Below are 17,137 nucleotides of genomic sequence, written 5' to 3' on the forward strand. Positions count from 1 at the left end.
CATTCAAGTTACATCTAATTTAAAAATATGAAACATATAGAATTATTTAGTAAAGATTTATGAAACATCAACGTTTTTTGCTTTTTAAAGGATTGTATTACAAAACAAAAATAACACAATTATTCTAAATTATTGATCCCTCAAAATGCGTATTATTAAGCATTGATAATAGAGATAAGATAAATTAATTGTGTGAAAAATATAAAAATGGTCTGAATAAAACTATTAATCCTTTGTTCACCTCAGAAAATTAAGTAATTCGGTTAATTCTACCCTTATCTTATTTCAATTATTCAAATTATTACCTGTAAATATAATTTAATTTATTAACAATATAAGTCAAAATAATTTAGTATTTGTGCACTGTATATAAAATAAAGAATTTGAAATGAAACGATGTTACACTAAAAACTAAAAAAGGTAAAAATTAATTTCATTTTTGTACTAATAACTTTAACTATGCTATACATATTATTATAAGGTATAGACACAAACTTATTTTGATCAAGGGCAGATCTATGGTATAAGAATTATAATTGAACAACTTCTTTCTGAAACAAGCCAAAATCGCTCTAAAAATTAGTATCAATCAATTCGGTTTCAATTTCCAATCTTAGTAAATTACTTCGTCTCGAAGAATTTTTTAGTATTGAGTGTACTTTTTAATGTAACGAGTTAACCTTAGCTTGCCCCAGATTTTTGATCCAATGTAGGATCTAAATCTAGTTGTCTAAGTAGTTCAATAAATCAAATTTTAAAATTTTATAATCGAGAATCACAACTTATAAACTGAAAAGCGAGTATAGTTTGATTCAGATGGATCACAATGTATCATGTTTCAGATTATAAATTTAATTAACAATGATTTTCGATCTTACATGGGCATGCATTATTTTAAGTTATAAATTATTTTGACATGATTTAAGCACTGTTTCTTTTAGTTCAACTCTTTTTAATGTATCAATTATATTCTACCCAACTCAAATGTTTCTGGACTAAGTAGTGACTTGTATCACTTTATATATTTCAATTACTTTATTACAACGTTTGAACTAAATTTATAAACATTTAATCAGACCTAATTCTTAATAAAAATTTTGCAGCATATTACATTTATATAAATATGAAACACAAATACAGCCGTACAATCAAGACCAAAAAAATTTAAAACTTCAAACTAAACAACAATCACTAATTAATAAGAACCCTTTAGTTCAGAAAATGTCGTTTAACATCTGACCCCCAGATTTAAGAAAAAACACTAGTGGAAGTTTAAATGGGTTTTTTAGTTCGTGTTCACCAATTGTCATTTTTGAAAAAATGCGGGGATAGATCTTTAAAAAATTTGTAACATTGCAAATTGCAAATTGAACTTTGTTCAATACCCTTTTTAAAATTGATCAATTGTTTTAAATTTTTTCACTTAAGATCACTAGAGTCATAATTTGTCGTTCAAGATACATTTTTTTTTTTCAAATTTAAAAGTCTTTATCAAACATTTTCCTTTTTGCATAAAAAATTCTTCCTTAGATTGATGGTTATCTTATCTACTTTGTTAATAAATTCAAAAGTGCAATTATCAAACAATTAGAATAGTATGAGGCAAATTTAACTTTTTGCCTATAATACATTTCAAAAAATGAAAACTATTTTCCCAATCCGTTAAGCATATATTATTCAGATGTTACAATTAAAAAATCCATGTTACATTAATCTAATTTCACGCACACGATTATAAAATTTTAGTTTTTTTTAAGTCTATTACAGATATGGAAACAAGTACGATTTTTCAAGTCCGAAATCTGGAGCCTCCAGATTTTCAAATTTCTCGAAACTCTTTTTTTCTGACTTGCTGGTGGTTTTACAGAAGGATGTTTTATATGTTTTTTTTTTTATCGTTGTTGTAGTATATGTAACATTATTTCTTGTATTTTTATAAATTAAAACAACGCAAAGACTCAATAAGATGCAATCTAACCGATAAAGAACATGAAAAACAATTTCATTGCGAAACAGGACGAGCTGGTAAAATGTTTCTTGAAATTTTTAATTCTACAGAAAAACATAAAATAATAGATTGTTTAACGTATTATTAAAAATGCTAAAGTTTAAAGTTTAATTAATTGAAATAGGGTCTTATAAAATTCCCAAGTTATGTCTTTTAAATGTTAACACCATCCAAAACCCAATAAATCTCAAGTTTAAGTTTCTTCTTCATCTACTTCATTAATATTACAAACTGAATTTAATTCATCTATATTAAAAGCATGTTTTGAAAATGAATGATTTGTTATTTTTGAAAATGATTGTTTTTCAATGATTGTTGAAGTTGAAGGTATTGAAAAATCAACAGGAGTATCATTAATTGGATCAATGAATGAACTACATGTTTTTAAAGTTGTTGATAAACCTAATGAACTTGGATCTTCAGATGTGGTTTTAGGAGTTGCTAAATTCATTGATAATGGTGATGATATGATAGGTGAAGATGATGATGTAATGGTTGTGGCTGAAACAGGGGTTGGTTTTATTGGTTTTGATGTTGATAATGATAATGACAAAGATCTTTGAGGGAATTGGAAATTATTAGAATTGATTGATGATGATGAGTTTGAATCTGTGGTGGTGGTTGATATAGATTTCTTACTATCGAAATAATCTAAAATTGGAGAATTACTCGATGACAATGAATTTGGTGGATTTAAATTTGGACTGTTTTGAGTATTGATATTATTTTTGAGATTTGAATCAATAATTGGAGAATTTGGAGTATCAAAATTCAATAATGAACTTTCTGAATTTAATGAAGAATTACATGATATTGAAGAATTTATAGATAATGAACTTGAACTAAAACTTGAAGAATAAGATTTTCTATGATGTTGTTGTAAATATAATTGTTGAGTATTTCTAAAAATTGTTGATGGTGGTAGAAAACTAGGTCTTTGAGTAGTAGTTGTTGTTGTGGGTGGTGTTTCATCATTAAATTGAAATTGTTGCAATGTTGGAGAAATTAATGGTGATGATGAATTTAAAAGTTCAGGTGAATTATAATTTGGTGCACTAAAAGTTGAATTTGATTTTTGACGTTTAATAATTTTTCGATCATTAGTTGAATTATTTAAATTTGAAAAACTTAAAGATTTATTATGTTGTTGTTGTTTTTGTTCGTTATCAACATTCCAAAAATCCATCATCAGATTTGATGAACAATTTATACTAAATTGATTAAATGATTTTGCTCTATTTAATAATTTGTTTTCATTTCTAATATTATTTAATAATGATTTACTATCATTGTTATGATTCATTGGTATATAAGCTTTTGGGAAACAACAATCTGGAAAATTTTCATAAAATTTTTTATAGCCACCTTCCAAAATTACAATATCTGGCCAACTTAAAATTGGATAATTATTTTTATTGATTAATCTATCGTATCTTCTCCATTCTTGTGCCATTAATATACTTCTGTATACCGAAAATTCACAATGGAAAATTATTAAATTTTTTTCATTAATTTTTTGGTGCTTCATTAGTTCTTTAATCTTAAGTTCTAGATCATCATATGAATTTATGTTGATTGCTGAGTCAATATGACCACCATCAAATTCATATTTAAATCTACAGTCTATTATTGTAAAATTATTAAATTCATGATTATGTTTTCCATTAATAATCCTGTGTAGTTGGTTTTCATTAATTCTTAATAACATATCATTACTATTTGATTTGAAAAAATTTATTGTTGAATTTTTTAAATTAATGTTATTATTATCATTTTCTTGAAAATGAAAATCATCGATTTCCTTTTGAGTAGTTGATAATGAATGGTATCTCCTAAAATTTGGTTTATTAAATAATTTTGTAGTAGTGGTAGTGGAGGATATTTTGGATGGCAGTGTATTCGAATTACTTATAGAAATCGAGTTTTTTTGTGACCGATTTCTTATATTTTCAGTTGGTGAACCTAATTCGATAGTATCGAAAGTATCATCATCTTCGTCTGAATCACAATCAGTGGGAATATCTTCTTCTTCTTGCTGTTGTTCCTCTTTTATATTGGAAGATTTTGTTGTAGTCATATGAAAATTATTAAAAAAATTATGAGAAGCTTTGGATATTGCTTTTATTGAAGATTGTATATTTGATAAATTTTTTAATGGAACTCTATTCAGTAATGGAGATTCTGATAATTTTGATGAAAAAGATTTTGATTTTTGGAATAGTGGTGATGTTATTGATGCAAATGATGACTTTTTTTTTAGTTGTGATGAACTTTTAATTTTATTTATTGTCTTTGTATAATTGTCAATTTTTATTGTTGAATTACTTGAATTATCATTAATTGTGAAATTATTTATTGAATCAAAATTTTCTTCCAAGTATGAACTTAAAGGTCTATTTCTTTTGTTTCTATTAATCTCATTTATAGTGGTTTCATCATTGTTAAGAATATCATTATGTTGGTTTAAAGTAATTAAATTTGATGATAATATATTATTTGAATTAATCTTATCATCATTTTTGTTCATAATATTTGATAAAGTTGAATTGTTACGATGATAAAAGTATCTTTGAGCAGTACGAGTGAACTGAGTAAAAAACTAATTCAAATTATGATTAACTGGAAGAATTGAATAAGAAACGTAAACTTCAAATTGAAATTGTGATTACTAAAGACTATGTTTTTCTCGGTGTATTTTGTTCCTTATTCTATTGATTAAATTATGAGAATAATAATTAACTCGACGCGACGATGTTGATGATAAAATTCTTTAAGAATTGAAAGTAATAAATTCTCTTTGATAAAAGTAATTGATATCTCACTTATTTATTCTTAAAATTATGAAGTTCAATTTGAATGACAATTTTATTATAAAATATTAAAGATTTGGTTGTAAATTAAATTATTTTTAATATTTACTTAAATAAAAAAAAAAATCTTAAAATATAAAAAATATAAAAAGGAAATATGATAACATTAATACTGTATATAATGAAGTAGTAATAATAAAAATGATTGCTTTAAATTATAATATTAAATAATTCATTATTTTGTAGAGAATTTCATTACTTATTCTTCCTACTTTCTAATAGCTACGCGACGTCAAGAGCATTTTAGAAGACTTATATTTCAACTGAACTTGACTTGCTCATTCTAACTATGTTAAGTTCAAATACTCAATATATTTTAAGTTAAATTAATCAGGGGATTATAACTTAAAAACTTTAGTTGAAACAGATTAATTAGTTATCAGAAAATCTTAAATCGAAACTTTTTAAATCAAGAAATAGTTCAACTAAAAGCTTTTAATCACGGTTAAAAGCTTAATCTTTGAATTGACATTTGTGTATTGCTTTATCAAATATTTAATAGTATTCAGCTTTGCTCTAACCTTTTTTGTGTTTGGAATTCCAAATGTTTATTTATTTTGATTTTGATTTTGTGAGTTTCAATTTTTTTACTTTGCAATATATTAAAAGATGAAATTTCTCATAATAAATTAGTTTGTCTAAGTAAGTTTAATGATTATTAAGTATTACTTCTTATTTTTCTTTTTTTACGAGAATACTTCAACATATCGAGTGAAAGGCTTGAACTGATAAACTCCCATACAAAAACCAATCAACTCAAGAATGGAAAAATATTATAATTGAAAAATATTATTTTATTGTAAAAAATAAAATAGATCATCCAAGAATTTTATGTTCAATATGTCAAATAAGTCATGAAATTTTTAATCAATCAAAGAAAAAAACTTACCTTTTAGTATATAAGGTTTGATAATAGCACTATGTAATTTGTTATTATCAAACGTTCCTTTAAGAACCGTATTGTATAGTTGGAACTACGAAACTGACAACAAATAGCGCTAAGATATTATAAGTAAGCCTGTCATTGGTAGTGAATTAAGGTTAATGTAATAAGAAGTTTTGAAAACATGATTCTAACAAAGTTTTACGTATTATAATAAATCTTTTTCAAAATTGAAATAAAGTACTCCATTTTCCATTTATCGTAGAGAAGTTCTTCAAAAAATAATAAAAATTGTAAACTGACCTCATAATATTGAATACTATATGGTTCATTAAAAATTTATATATCTTAAGTTTTAAATTTTGAGTAAAATTTCATATCAGCCGTATAGTCTGACTGAACTCATAATATTGATTACTATATGGTTCATTAAAAATTTATATATCTTAAGTTTTAAATTTTGAGTAAAATTTCATATCAGCCGTATAGTCTGTGCTAGCTGAAAATTTGGTGCTGCAACATACTGCTTTAAACAACATCCGTACTTCAATAGTGATAAAATTTTATACTATTCCATTTTTTTACGCGTATTAAATATAGAAAACTTTGTGTTACAAGTCACTTATTAGTTTTCACAACGACGTATAAAACAATTGGGAGATCATTCTAAAATGAAATTAGTAAATTTACAATTACGTTTAGTAGATCTAGTTGTATAAAGAGTTTTTGAGATTCTTCAGTTGACTGATTAATTAATTACTTATGACAGTATTTTTGACCATAGTTATGTAATACATCCACAAATTGAAAATTTAGTTTATTACCTGATTTAGCTTTTTTTTATCTGGTTTGTTGTTTAAAGAACATTGGGGTATAAAGTAATAAGAAAAAGAACAGTTTAATGCATGTCTTTTCTTCAGTTGCAATAGTTCGATGAATTGTGACTGTATACAATCTACTCAATTGGAAATGTTTAAGTTGTTTTCTCGAAAACAGATTACCATTTAAGGAGTAGATTTCAACCCCAAAATTGTCTATTATAATAGTAATAATGATTATTAATGTAAAATTTACGTAATTAATTACCTAATCTTGATTGTTTCAGAATTTAACATCAACTTATGTAATAATTTACGTAATAGTATATACAATTGATTATGTAATGAAAATTTCATGAGGGAATTTCCAACTAATAATTAATAAATAATTGAACGAATTCACACTACTTTATATATTTGAAATTAATAAGTGTAATAAACAATTCATAATAAAAATTATTGATAATTGATTTCATATTCAACAAGTAAAGTGATCAATTATATGGTCTCATCAACTTCAAAGTATAATAAGCAAGCATTTTGATTCTTCGGCATTTTTGTATTACTTTCCCATTATCAATCTCGTTAAAAACTAAATCAAATACTTGATATTATTTAATTAACAACCAACAAAAAAAATATTATTTGAATTTAGAATATATTTAATTTAAACAACTTGATTTTTTTATTTACAAAGAAAAAGAATTGAAACATTCCACCACACAGTCCCCAGACGTATCAAATTCAATTTAAATCACCGCATATAATCTCTTTCAGTGATATATCCATTTTTGTTCCTTAAGTCATCATCAATTACTTAAATCATTACATAGCAACAATTTCGATAACAACGACAACACATAAGTTTTTTCATATACTATAATCTTAAAAAGGGTTTTGTTTGGGAACTCAAGCATCAAAGAGATTGAATCACCTCCAACAAAGTTCAAACAAACATAAAGTATTATTCATTCACCATTTAAAACTTCACCATCATCACCTAAAAACAATGCTGCAAATATCAAATGGGACTCCACCAAATTTACCAAAATTAAATAATTTATCTTCAACTTCCTCGTCATCAAATTCAAATGCAAGTCAACATCAACCATTACCTTCTATACAAAATCACAAACCAATAGTAGATAATAAATCAAATTCATCACATCCAAGATTACCTTCAATTCAAATTAGAGATTCTCCTCCGCAACCACAAACTTTACCTTCTCATCATCAATTAAACCATCCTCCTTCTCATTCACCACCAAGTTCATTGCCTCCAGGTCCTCCTCGTTTGCAGTCTTTATCTCAACATCATCCTCATCATCCTCCACCACCACCTCCTCCTCATTTACAAGATGTTACTTTATCAACCAACAACAAAAGAAAAAGTTCAAGTCAAGCGCCTGAAGTTGATTATAGTTTAAAAACTACGGGAAATGTAAATACTCAATTGAATCATACATTTCCACCACCAAAACGTCATAAACCGACTACATTAAATTTAAAAGGTACAAATAATGCTGATTTAGCTTTAAGAATTGTCAGTCCAGGTTTAATATCATTAAATGATGAAATGAAATCAACTGTTAAATTATCTCATAGAATTCAACAACAACAAAGAAATTTAATAGCTGCAAGAAATGGGAAAGAAATTGTTCCAAAACCTGTTGAACCAACTTTATCAGTTATAACAACGACAACAACTACCACACCAACAGCTACGTTAAACAGTACCAATAACAACAGTAGTAATAATGATCCAAGTTCTGCTCATTTAAATTCGGATCAAAAATTCATTCTTGAAACAATACGTAAAAATAAGCATAGTGATGGAGTCATTTTGATATCAGATTCTGCATCAAAAGAATTTGATAATTTAAAATCAGCAAATAATCAACAACAACAAAAGGAAAGTTCACCAATTTATGCATCTGATGATACAGAATTAAACAGACTTTCACAATTACAAAATAAAAAATTAAAAAGAAAAAATATACCAACTCCTTTAACTATTGATCCAGCTACAAATTCAATCCCAATAAGTTCACCATCGATTCTTTCAGCTCCAAGCAGAACTATAGCTCCTGATTTTAGAGGTAAAAAAAGATCTTCACCACCTCCCGTTCAATTGCCTCCTCAGGCTCCTGATTTTACTAATAAAAATAATACTTTGCCTTCTACTACGTCATCATCAACATTGCCCAATATAGGTAGTATCATTCCATCCTTGAATAACAACAACGTTAATCGCAATGGATTCCCATCAAATGGACCACCACCTCCACCTCCACCACTTTCTCAACATCAATCTTATACATATGGAAATCAGCCATCAACACAAGTACAACCATCATTACAATCCCATAATTATAATCCTTTGAAACCAATTGCAAGAACAGGTATTCCACCAAGATTTAGACTGGCTCAAGGTAGTAAATCAACAAGTTCAGTTCCATCAACTTTTACAACAAACCTGCCATCTCAAACATCTCAAAAAAAGGCACTTTCAAATTTACAATATCAACAACAGCAATCAGTAAGAGCATCTTTATCGAATCCCAAAACTGCTGTAACTGATGTATTTAATGATAATCATCATAAAGCTGCACCGTTGAATTCTCAACCACCTTCAACACAACGAGAATTTTTCACAAATGGTGGTCAAAGATCAACAATTGAAAATGATATCAATTCAAATCATCCTGTACCTCAATATGTATCTGTACATCCTTCACATCAACAACAGCAACCACCACTAATACAAAATCCATTACAATCACAATACTACAGACAATCTCAACCTTACCCTCAATCACAATATGTCCCAACATCAACAACTTCAACTTATGCACCAGCACCACCTCCGAATTCTTATCTGGGAAACACGAATAATGGATTACAACCTTTTCAATTACAACAAGTTCCAAATTCACAATCACCTTTAAAAAGTGGAGAAATCTTTGGTAGTGTTAATTTTATGAATGAAAATGTATTTAATTTTAGAATCTATGAAAAAAAGAATAAAGAAGATGAAAAAGAAACAAAAGATGACGAACAATCAGAAGTGAAAGATGAGGATGATAAAGCGAAAAAATCTAAAAGTATCGATGAAAATGATGAAGAAGAAGTGATTGAAATATCAGAAGATGAATCACAAAAGAAACAAGAAGATGATGAAAAAGATAGGAGAAGATTAAGAAGTAGAAAGAATTCAAAAGCGACAGAAGATAAAGAAAAAGAAGAATCAAAAGATGATGATGATAATGATAAGTCAATATCAAAATTTGGAAAAGATGAAGACAAAAATTGGTTGAGTTATGAAAAAGAAAAATTTATGAAAATTTGTGAAACTTGTTGGGATGAATTTGTTAAAACTAGAATTAACAATAGTCTTAATAAATGATATACATTTATTGCTAGACAATGTTTTTTTATTGGACTTTTATAATTTGTTTAGGAATGTATATTTTATACTTTTTGCTGTTCTTGATTTAGCTTCGTTTTTCAAGGTAAAATTTCTACTCTGAGCTGTACTAAAGATTATTTTGATCTATTCCAAGGCCACTGATTAAAACCATACTCAATGTTTCACAGATAATTTGATTTAATTTTATTTTTTTTGCAGCCAAATTTGAATACAGAAAAGCATATCAAAAAAACTTCGAATCAACCAAATCACCAAACTACGTGAAATGACGTTAAGAGACAAATATCTAGCAGAACTAGAAAAAAGAAACGACGATCAGAATTATATTCACATACGTAAAGCATATAATTTCATATCAATTGGTCCAACTAAACCCAAAAATCAAGTCAACCAAAATAATTTAGATTCTATTTCAGATCGTGAAATTTTACAGCAAAATCAATTTAATAATTTAGAATCCAAAACTCCAAGTTTAAAAATAAATAAAAATCTAACGAATATCGAACATATTGGCCAAGCAAATGCAAATTCAAATTTTAGAAAATCCAATACTATTGGGGTAAATGAGTTACCAAACTCAAAACAAAATACAGTTTTAATTCCAAATAGTGAACCACCTCAAATTGAAACTACAATAGAACCCAACTTTATAATTTCAAATACATCAATTGAAAATCCTGATCAATTAATGAATGTAAATAGAAATCCTCCATTTTTAGGTACTGGTTCAAGAAATAAAAATTTGTATTCTATTACCACCCAAAAAAAACGTGATAAACTTAAAATTTTTATATCAAGAACTAAACAATCTATTCATAGTCATAGTCATAGCTTAGATAATGTTGGTAGGTTTAAATTTAAGGAAAAATTTGGAAAAACTGAAAGTAATGTTGATAAAAGATAATAAATTGTTTTTTAATTTTGGTGATAATTAGAAAAAGTGCTATAGAAACCGATAATTAATCAAAATGATTTGAGAGTGTAAATAAAAGAATCTTATAAAAATGTTATAATAAAACTAACAGTAAATACAACTTTATTTATTATTTATTATCTTTGTCAAGGCATTAGACTTCATGCTAACTTGTTCTTTTTTTTTTATTTAGCTAAACTTGGGGTGCTCTTGTTTAGAACAAGCTCTTTAAAATGTACCTGTTTATTTTTTCTCGCACTAATCTTACTTTTAAGTATTGATGTTAGGGTCTCAAAAATAGATTTTTTGCAACCATTATAACAGTCTAATATCGAAATAAAATAGCAGATTTGCTACTGATTGTAAAAGAGTTATTATACTTTCTGCTGTGTCCAATAAGTTTCAAAAAAGTGAGGAAGAGCAAATTTCTACAAATTTTGCGTACAAAAAAAAAGACCAAAAATTATTGACCAAAAACTTCAGTAGTACGCTTGCGCAGAATTGACCCAAACCTATCGAGTGAGTTAAAAAGAACACTATTAAAAGAGTTCAACGAATTTCTGAAATGAAGCCAAATTTGAGCTCTCTAAACGTTCTAGTAATTTTGCAACAACCTTGAAATCATTCTCATTTTTTTGAGCGGAATAAATTCCTAATTATACAATTTTTTAGTTCTCTGAAAAAAACGCAATAGAGAATCTCACTTTAAGATTCAAAATTTAATAAGAATCACTGTTTCAAACCAAAATTCTACTATTTGATACTACATGGCATGTTTAATAGTGCTATTTCAGTGAGACTTCTAAGTCGGTCTATCAGATCACAAACATTAAGAATAAATTCATCGAAAAATGTATTACTATCACCGCCAATAAGATTATTTTCAAGTTGGCCCCGCCACTCATTTCAACAATCAACCATCAAATATAATAAGCAAAAACCTCAAAAGGAAGAAGAAGATAATAACGAAATAGATAAAAAGGCAAGGGAAGAGTATGAAGCAAAATTAAATGAAAAAAATTACTCCAAAAAAACCGAAGAGCCTAAAAAACCAAAAGATGAAGAAGAAGATCGTATACGGGAAGAACTAAAAAAGAAATTTATGGCAAAGCATCCAGGTATGCAACCAAAAGATTTTAAGATTTATAAAATTGAATGGAGACAGTTAGTAAATGTATTATTTTTAAGTACCACTTCATTATTAATTTGGCTCTATGCTTTCTCGAATATTAATGATGAAAAAAATCAACAAGAATTATCAATGCAAAGTTTTATTACAAATTATTTAGAAAAAGGTCTAGTCAAAAAATTAACAGTTATAAATAAATATGTTGTTGAAGCTCAATTGATTCCTGGAGCTATTAGTTCCAATACATTTAATAAGTCAGATGGTACTCCAGCAGTAATGTTTACAATTGGATCAATAGAATATTTTGAGGATGAAATGAACAAAGTTCAAGATCGTTTACAAATTCCAATGAATGAAAGAATCCCCATAGTATATGAAGATAAAGGATCATGGATGAGTTATATTTTGCCTATTTTACCAACTGTTTTATTAATTGGTGGATTGTACTACCTAACAATGAGAAGAATACCAGGAAATCAAGGTGGTGCCGGAGGTGGAGCAGGAGGTCCAGGCGGAATTTTCAAAATTGGAAAATCAAAAGCTAAATTATTCAATCAAGAAACTGATGTTAAAATAAAATTTAAAGATGTTGCAGGATGTGAAGAATCAAAAGAAGAAATTATGGAATTTGTTAAATTTTTACAAGATCCCCAAAAATATGAAAAATTAGGTGCTAAAATTCCAAGAGGTGCAATATTAAGTGGTCCCCCAGGAACTGGTAAAACTTTATTAGCAAAAGCAACCGCGGGTGAAGCAGGTGTACCATTTTTATCAGTAAGTGGATCTGAATTTGTTGAAATGTTTGTTGGTGTGGGAGCTTCAAGAGTTCGTGATTTATTTAAAACTGCTAGAGATATGGCACCAGCTATTATTTTTGTTGATGAAATTGATGCAATTGGTAAAGAAAGAGGTAATGGTAGAATGGGTGGTAATGATGAAAGAGAAAATACTTTAAATCAATTATTAGTAGAAATGGATGGATTTGATACAACTGATCATGTTGTTGTATTAGCAGGTACAAATAGACCAGATATATTAGATAAAGCATTATTAAGACCGGGTAGATTCGATAGACATATTTCAATAGATGTACCAGATGTTGAAGGTAGAAAAGAAATTTTCAAAGTTCATTTATCAAAATTAAAATTATCATGTGTTGAAGATATTGATATAAAACAAAAAGATGTTGATTTTGCGAAATTTCAACAATTAAAAAATAATTCAATTGAATCATTAGCTGGTAGATTGGGCGCATTAACTCCAGGTTTCGCAGGTGCTGATATTGCAAATTGTTGTAATGAAGGTGCATTAATAGCAGCAAGAGAGAATGCAAACTCAGTTGACATTCATCATTTTGAACAAGCTATAGAAAGAGTTATTGCAGGTTTAGAGAAAAAATCAAGAATATTGTCTCCTGAAGAGAAAAAAACAGTGGCTTATCACGAAGCTGGCCATGCAATCTGTGGTTGGTTCTTAGAATTTGCTGATCCTTTAGTGAAAGTCAGTATAATTCCAAGAGGCCAGGGAGCTTTAGGTTATGCACAATATCTACCACCTGACCAATACTTAGTGTCAGGTGATCAATTCAAACATCGAATGATCATGACATTAGGTGGTAGGGTATCAGAAGAGCTTCACTTTGACACAATCACTAGCGGAGCATCCGATGATTTCAAAAAAATAACTCAAATGGCTCAACAAATGATTTTAAAATTAGGAATGTCCCCCAAATTAGGTCAAATTTGTTATGATCAAACTAATGATGGATCAGGTTTTAGAGTACATAATCAATACTCTGAAAATACAGCCAGAGTTATTGACGAAGAAGTGAAAAGATTAATAGATGAAGCATATAAGGATTGTAAAGCATTATTAAATGATAAGTTACAACTAGTTGATCACGTTGCGCAAGAATTATTCAAGAAAGAAATTTTAACAAGAGAAGATATGATAAGAATTTGCGGACCTAGACCATTTGTTGAAAGGAATGATGCATTTGATAAATATTTGAAAGGTCCTGATGCTTTCAAAGGTAGACCAAATTCAAAAGAAGATGAAGGTAAAGATATTCCACCTGCTGAGGTAGCTTAATTCATATAGTCTTTTTGTAAATAGTATTTAATGATTTTTTAAATTTTATGAATTTGTAGATAGATAATATAAAGTTAGTAAAACATTTTGTAATAAATACATTAAAGTTCATCTATTTAAATAATTCGTCTATTGATTCATAACCTTCGTTAGAATTATTATTATCTATTGTCAAATTGGATGTGTTACTTCTCTTCTCTTCGTTGTCATTAGATTCTTCTGTGAGATCAATGATTTCATGTTTCTCGTATGTTGCATCATTTTCATATTCAATATGATCAGCTTGAAATAAATGATCTTTCCATTCATTAAATCCTCCATCAGTCAAAAATCCACAACCTAAAATCGGACAAAATAATATGGAATTATTTAGTCGATTTTGATTAATTGAAAATTCGAAATTTTTAGGTACTTTTAGTTTAATTGGAAATTGTTCATATATTATATTGTTGGCTTGTAAATTTGAGTTTTCATTCTGGTTTATCTTGTATTCTATTGGATAACCTAATCTATACAATGCATTTGAATGTTCATTTAGTAAGTGCTGTTTATAAGAACTTTTGATGGTGGTTAAGAATTTACATGTTTCAAAGCAACAAGAATAGTCTGAAGTTGCTATTGTTGTATTATTTATGTTGAAAAATTCAAGTTCGTCTATCACTGTAAAGGATTCATCAATTAGATCCCTTGTTGGTGGTGAAGATTTTGATTTTGTTTTTAATAAACTATCCGTAAAACTTTCATTGTTAATAACTCCATCATTTTCTAATGTCTTTACTTTTGTATTTGGATTAGGCAGTGATTGATCAAGAAAATTAAATTCATGAAACTCCAAAGGTGTTGACTCTCTTGACTTCTTAATAGGTGTGGATTCTCTTGATTTTTTACTTGGTGATACAGCTTTAATCAGAAGGAGACCATCTTCAATTTTTAGATTATTATTTTTTACTGGTGAACTTCTCATCATTGAAAAACTTGTTGATTTGGTTGGTGACGATGACAAAGTTTTGCTGAATGGTTGTAAAATTGGAGCATTAAATAAGTCTATACAATCTCTTGCTTGATTTTTCCCTTTGACTGTATTTACTTCATATTCATCTTCCTCCGAATCAGACCCAAGCAGCTCTAAGTCATCATTATCATCAACTAATACTCTTCTCTTTTTAGTTGGGGATTCTTCTTTTGTGTGAAAAGCAGTTGGTATTGATCCTTTAGTTGGTGAAACATCTCTTAGAGTATCTCCATGTAAAAATTCTAATTGATTGTTCTTGGTATTTTTATTAAGATCTAATTTCAAATTTGCTAATCTAGTATTTTTAACCCTATGTCTTCTATTTCTTTCTTTAATTCTATGTTCTTCTTTTTCATAATCTTCCCTCCAAATGTTCACATTTTTTAAATTATTTCTATCAACACTATTTAAATTTTTTAAATGTCCATTATCTGTAATTATTTGACCAGTTACTAGATCTAGTTCATCACTTTCTAAATCATCTTTTATTTTTGAGTATTTGTTTATTATGTTATTCCAACTGTTTTTAAATTTTTTAATTGATTCCAGTTTCAAATCTTCTGCTTTTAGACTATATTTTTGTGGTTGTTGTTCTTCAATAAGCTCTTTGAAATGATGAGATAGATTTTTATTTGGTTCCTTATTATCCTCTTCTTCACTGGTAATTTCTTCATCATCACTACTAAAGTCCTCTATATCATCATACGTGAATGATGATTGTGGTCTTAAATTCGGTGGATGTAATGTTAACTTTAATGGTTGAAATCTTCTGGAATTTTGTAGCGACGATTCAATTTCAACCTCCCGAATATTTCTTTGTGACATCAAACCATATGTGTTATAAATTGATTTGTTGTTTTTTGGTGTTAATGGAAGAAAGTTTCAAGGTTGTAAATAAATAGTAATTTTTCTATTTTAAACCAAAAAGCCGCGTCTCTATTGATAATTATATTTGTTTCACTTTAATTTTAATTTTTTATCGTATATTCTATTTGATTATATTCGTATTAAATAAATTTTTTGATACTACGCTCGGTCAAAAAACTGATGCAAGCAAAACGAGAACTAGAGCGGATCAAGAACAAGATATTCACCTTAAAGAGTTTATAGTTTTTTCAATTTAATGATTCAGGAAACAAGTTTTATACAAATTACATTTACTTTTCTGAGCAGAAAACAATGATACCATTATTGATTCTACTACAGGAGAATTGACAAATTTGAAACTGATTTGGACTTTCATCCGCATAGTTTGGAGGGCATTTAGATCTGGCTGCAAATTGACCATAAGTATGATTGATTAAAATCTACAATTACACACAAACTAGATGTTTCCAAACTAGATCTAGATTTTTGAGAATTCACGATGAAATAGAATTACTCATCAACCTTGTTAAGTATTAACGAATTAGAGCAATAGCATAGTTCATTATATACATGTCAATTTATTTCCAAAAACTTCAAGTATCTATTTACAAGACTATCAAAGGCAATATCAATCTGACTCGACTGAATAAATCCGTTTACCTAATTATCAACAGTTGAAGTTCTTTCATTATTTTTATTCTTTTCCCAACATGCTCTAAATTCTTGCATTTCTTTTAGACATTTTCTCCAATCTCCAGTATCAGCATGACATAATTGTAGATTTAAATTTTCTTGATGACATCCTGTCTTTAGTATTCTTTGATCCCATTCATCTGGTTCGTCATCATCATCTTTTTGATTATTTTGTATATTATCTGGTTGCATGGTATATAGTTCTCCCGACCTAATTAGAAACAACCTATTGTTTTGAGACTCGGGTCGGTATTTTTATTTGAATGAATGTTTCAATTATATCTTGTAAAATCTATATTGAGGAACTGTAATATCAAGAATTTATCGATGCTTCTGCACTGAAATGCTCTGGGTAATTTGAATTTGGTTGTATTAATGATATACATATAAATGATTTTAATTTTGCAACAAATTTAATTATAT

At 27.7% G+C, this 17,137-nt stretch overlaps 6 protein-coding genes across 6 annotated transcripts; 3 read left to right on the plus strand and 3 right to left on the minus strand. All coding sequences in view use genetic code 12, as the record gives it.

Annotated features, from left to right (window-relative positions):
• Window positions 1-2,201: 2,201 nt before the first annotated feature.
• Window positions 2,202-4,535, minus strand: MIH1 (putative tyrosine protein phosphatase; the record flags this gene model as incomplete). Its single annotated transcript, XM_051763059.1, has 1 exon — window positions 2,202-4,535. One exon carries the CDS (start codon window positions 4,533-4,535, stop codon window positions 2,202-2,204), a length of 2,334 nt encoding a protein of 777 aa, XP_051619937.1.
• A 3,053-nt stretch (window positions 4,536-7,588) lies between these two features.
• Window positions 7,589-9,985, plus strand: KGF54_002567 (uncharacterized protein; the record flags this gene model as incomplete). The annotated part of the gene is made up of 1 exon (XM_051763060.1): window positions 7,589-9,985. The coding sequence occupies one exon, from the start codon at window positions 7,589-7,591 to the stop codon at window positions 9,983-9,985; it is 2,397 nt and encodes a 798-aa protein (XP_051619938.1).
• A 289-nt stretch (window positions 9,986-10,274) lies between these two features.
• Window positions 10,275-10,913, plus strand: KGF54_002568 (uncharacterized protein; the record flags this gene model as incomplete). The annotated part of the gene is made up of 1 exon (XM_051763061.1): window positions 10,275-10,913. One exon carries the CDS (start codon window positions 10,275-10,277, stop codon window positions 10,911-10,913), a length of 639 nt encoding a protein of 212 aa, XP_051619939.1.
• A 781-nt stretch (window positions 10,914-11,694) lies between these two features.
• AFG3 (AAA family ATPase) lies at window positions 11,695-14,142 on the plus strand (the record flags this gene model as incomplete). The annotated part of the gene is made up of 1 exon (XM_051763062.1): window positions 11,695-14,142. The coding sequence occupies one exon, from the start codon at window positions 11,695-11,697 to the stop codon at window positions 14,140-14,142; it is 2,448 nt and encodes an 815-aa protein (XP_051619940.1).
• Window positions 14,143-14,254: 112 nt separating this feature from the next.
• On the minus strand, window positions 14,255-15,979 carry KGF54_002570 (uncharacterized protein; the record flags this gene model as incomplete). The annotated part of the gene is made up of 1 exon (XM_051763064.1): window positions 14,255-15,979. One exon carries the CDS (start codon window positions 15,977-15,979, stop codon window positions 14,255-14,257), a length of 1,725 nt encoding a protein of 574 aa, XP_051619941.1.
• Window positions 15,980-16,681: 702 nt separating this feature from the next.
• Window positions 16,682-16,906, minus strand: KGF54_002571 (uncharacterized protein; the record flags this gene model as incomplete). Its single annotated transcript, XM_051763065.1, has 1 exon — window positions 16,682-16,906. One exon carries the CDS (start codon window positions 16,904-16,906, stop codon window positions 16,682-16,684), a length of 225 nt encoding a protein of 74 aa, XP_051619942.1.
• Window positions 16,907-17,137: the final 231 nt, after the last annotated feature.

Source organism: Candida jiufengensis, assembly GCF_024610255.1.
Source record: "Candida jiufengensis strain CBS 10846 chromosome Unknown scaffold3, whole genome shotgun sequence".
NCBI classification, from domain to species: Eukaryota; Fungi; Ascomycota; class Pichiomycetes; order Serinales; family Debaryomycetaceae; genus Lodderomyces; species Lodderomyces jiufengensis.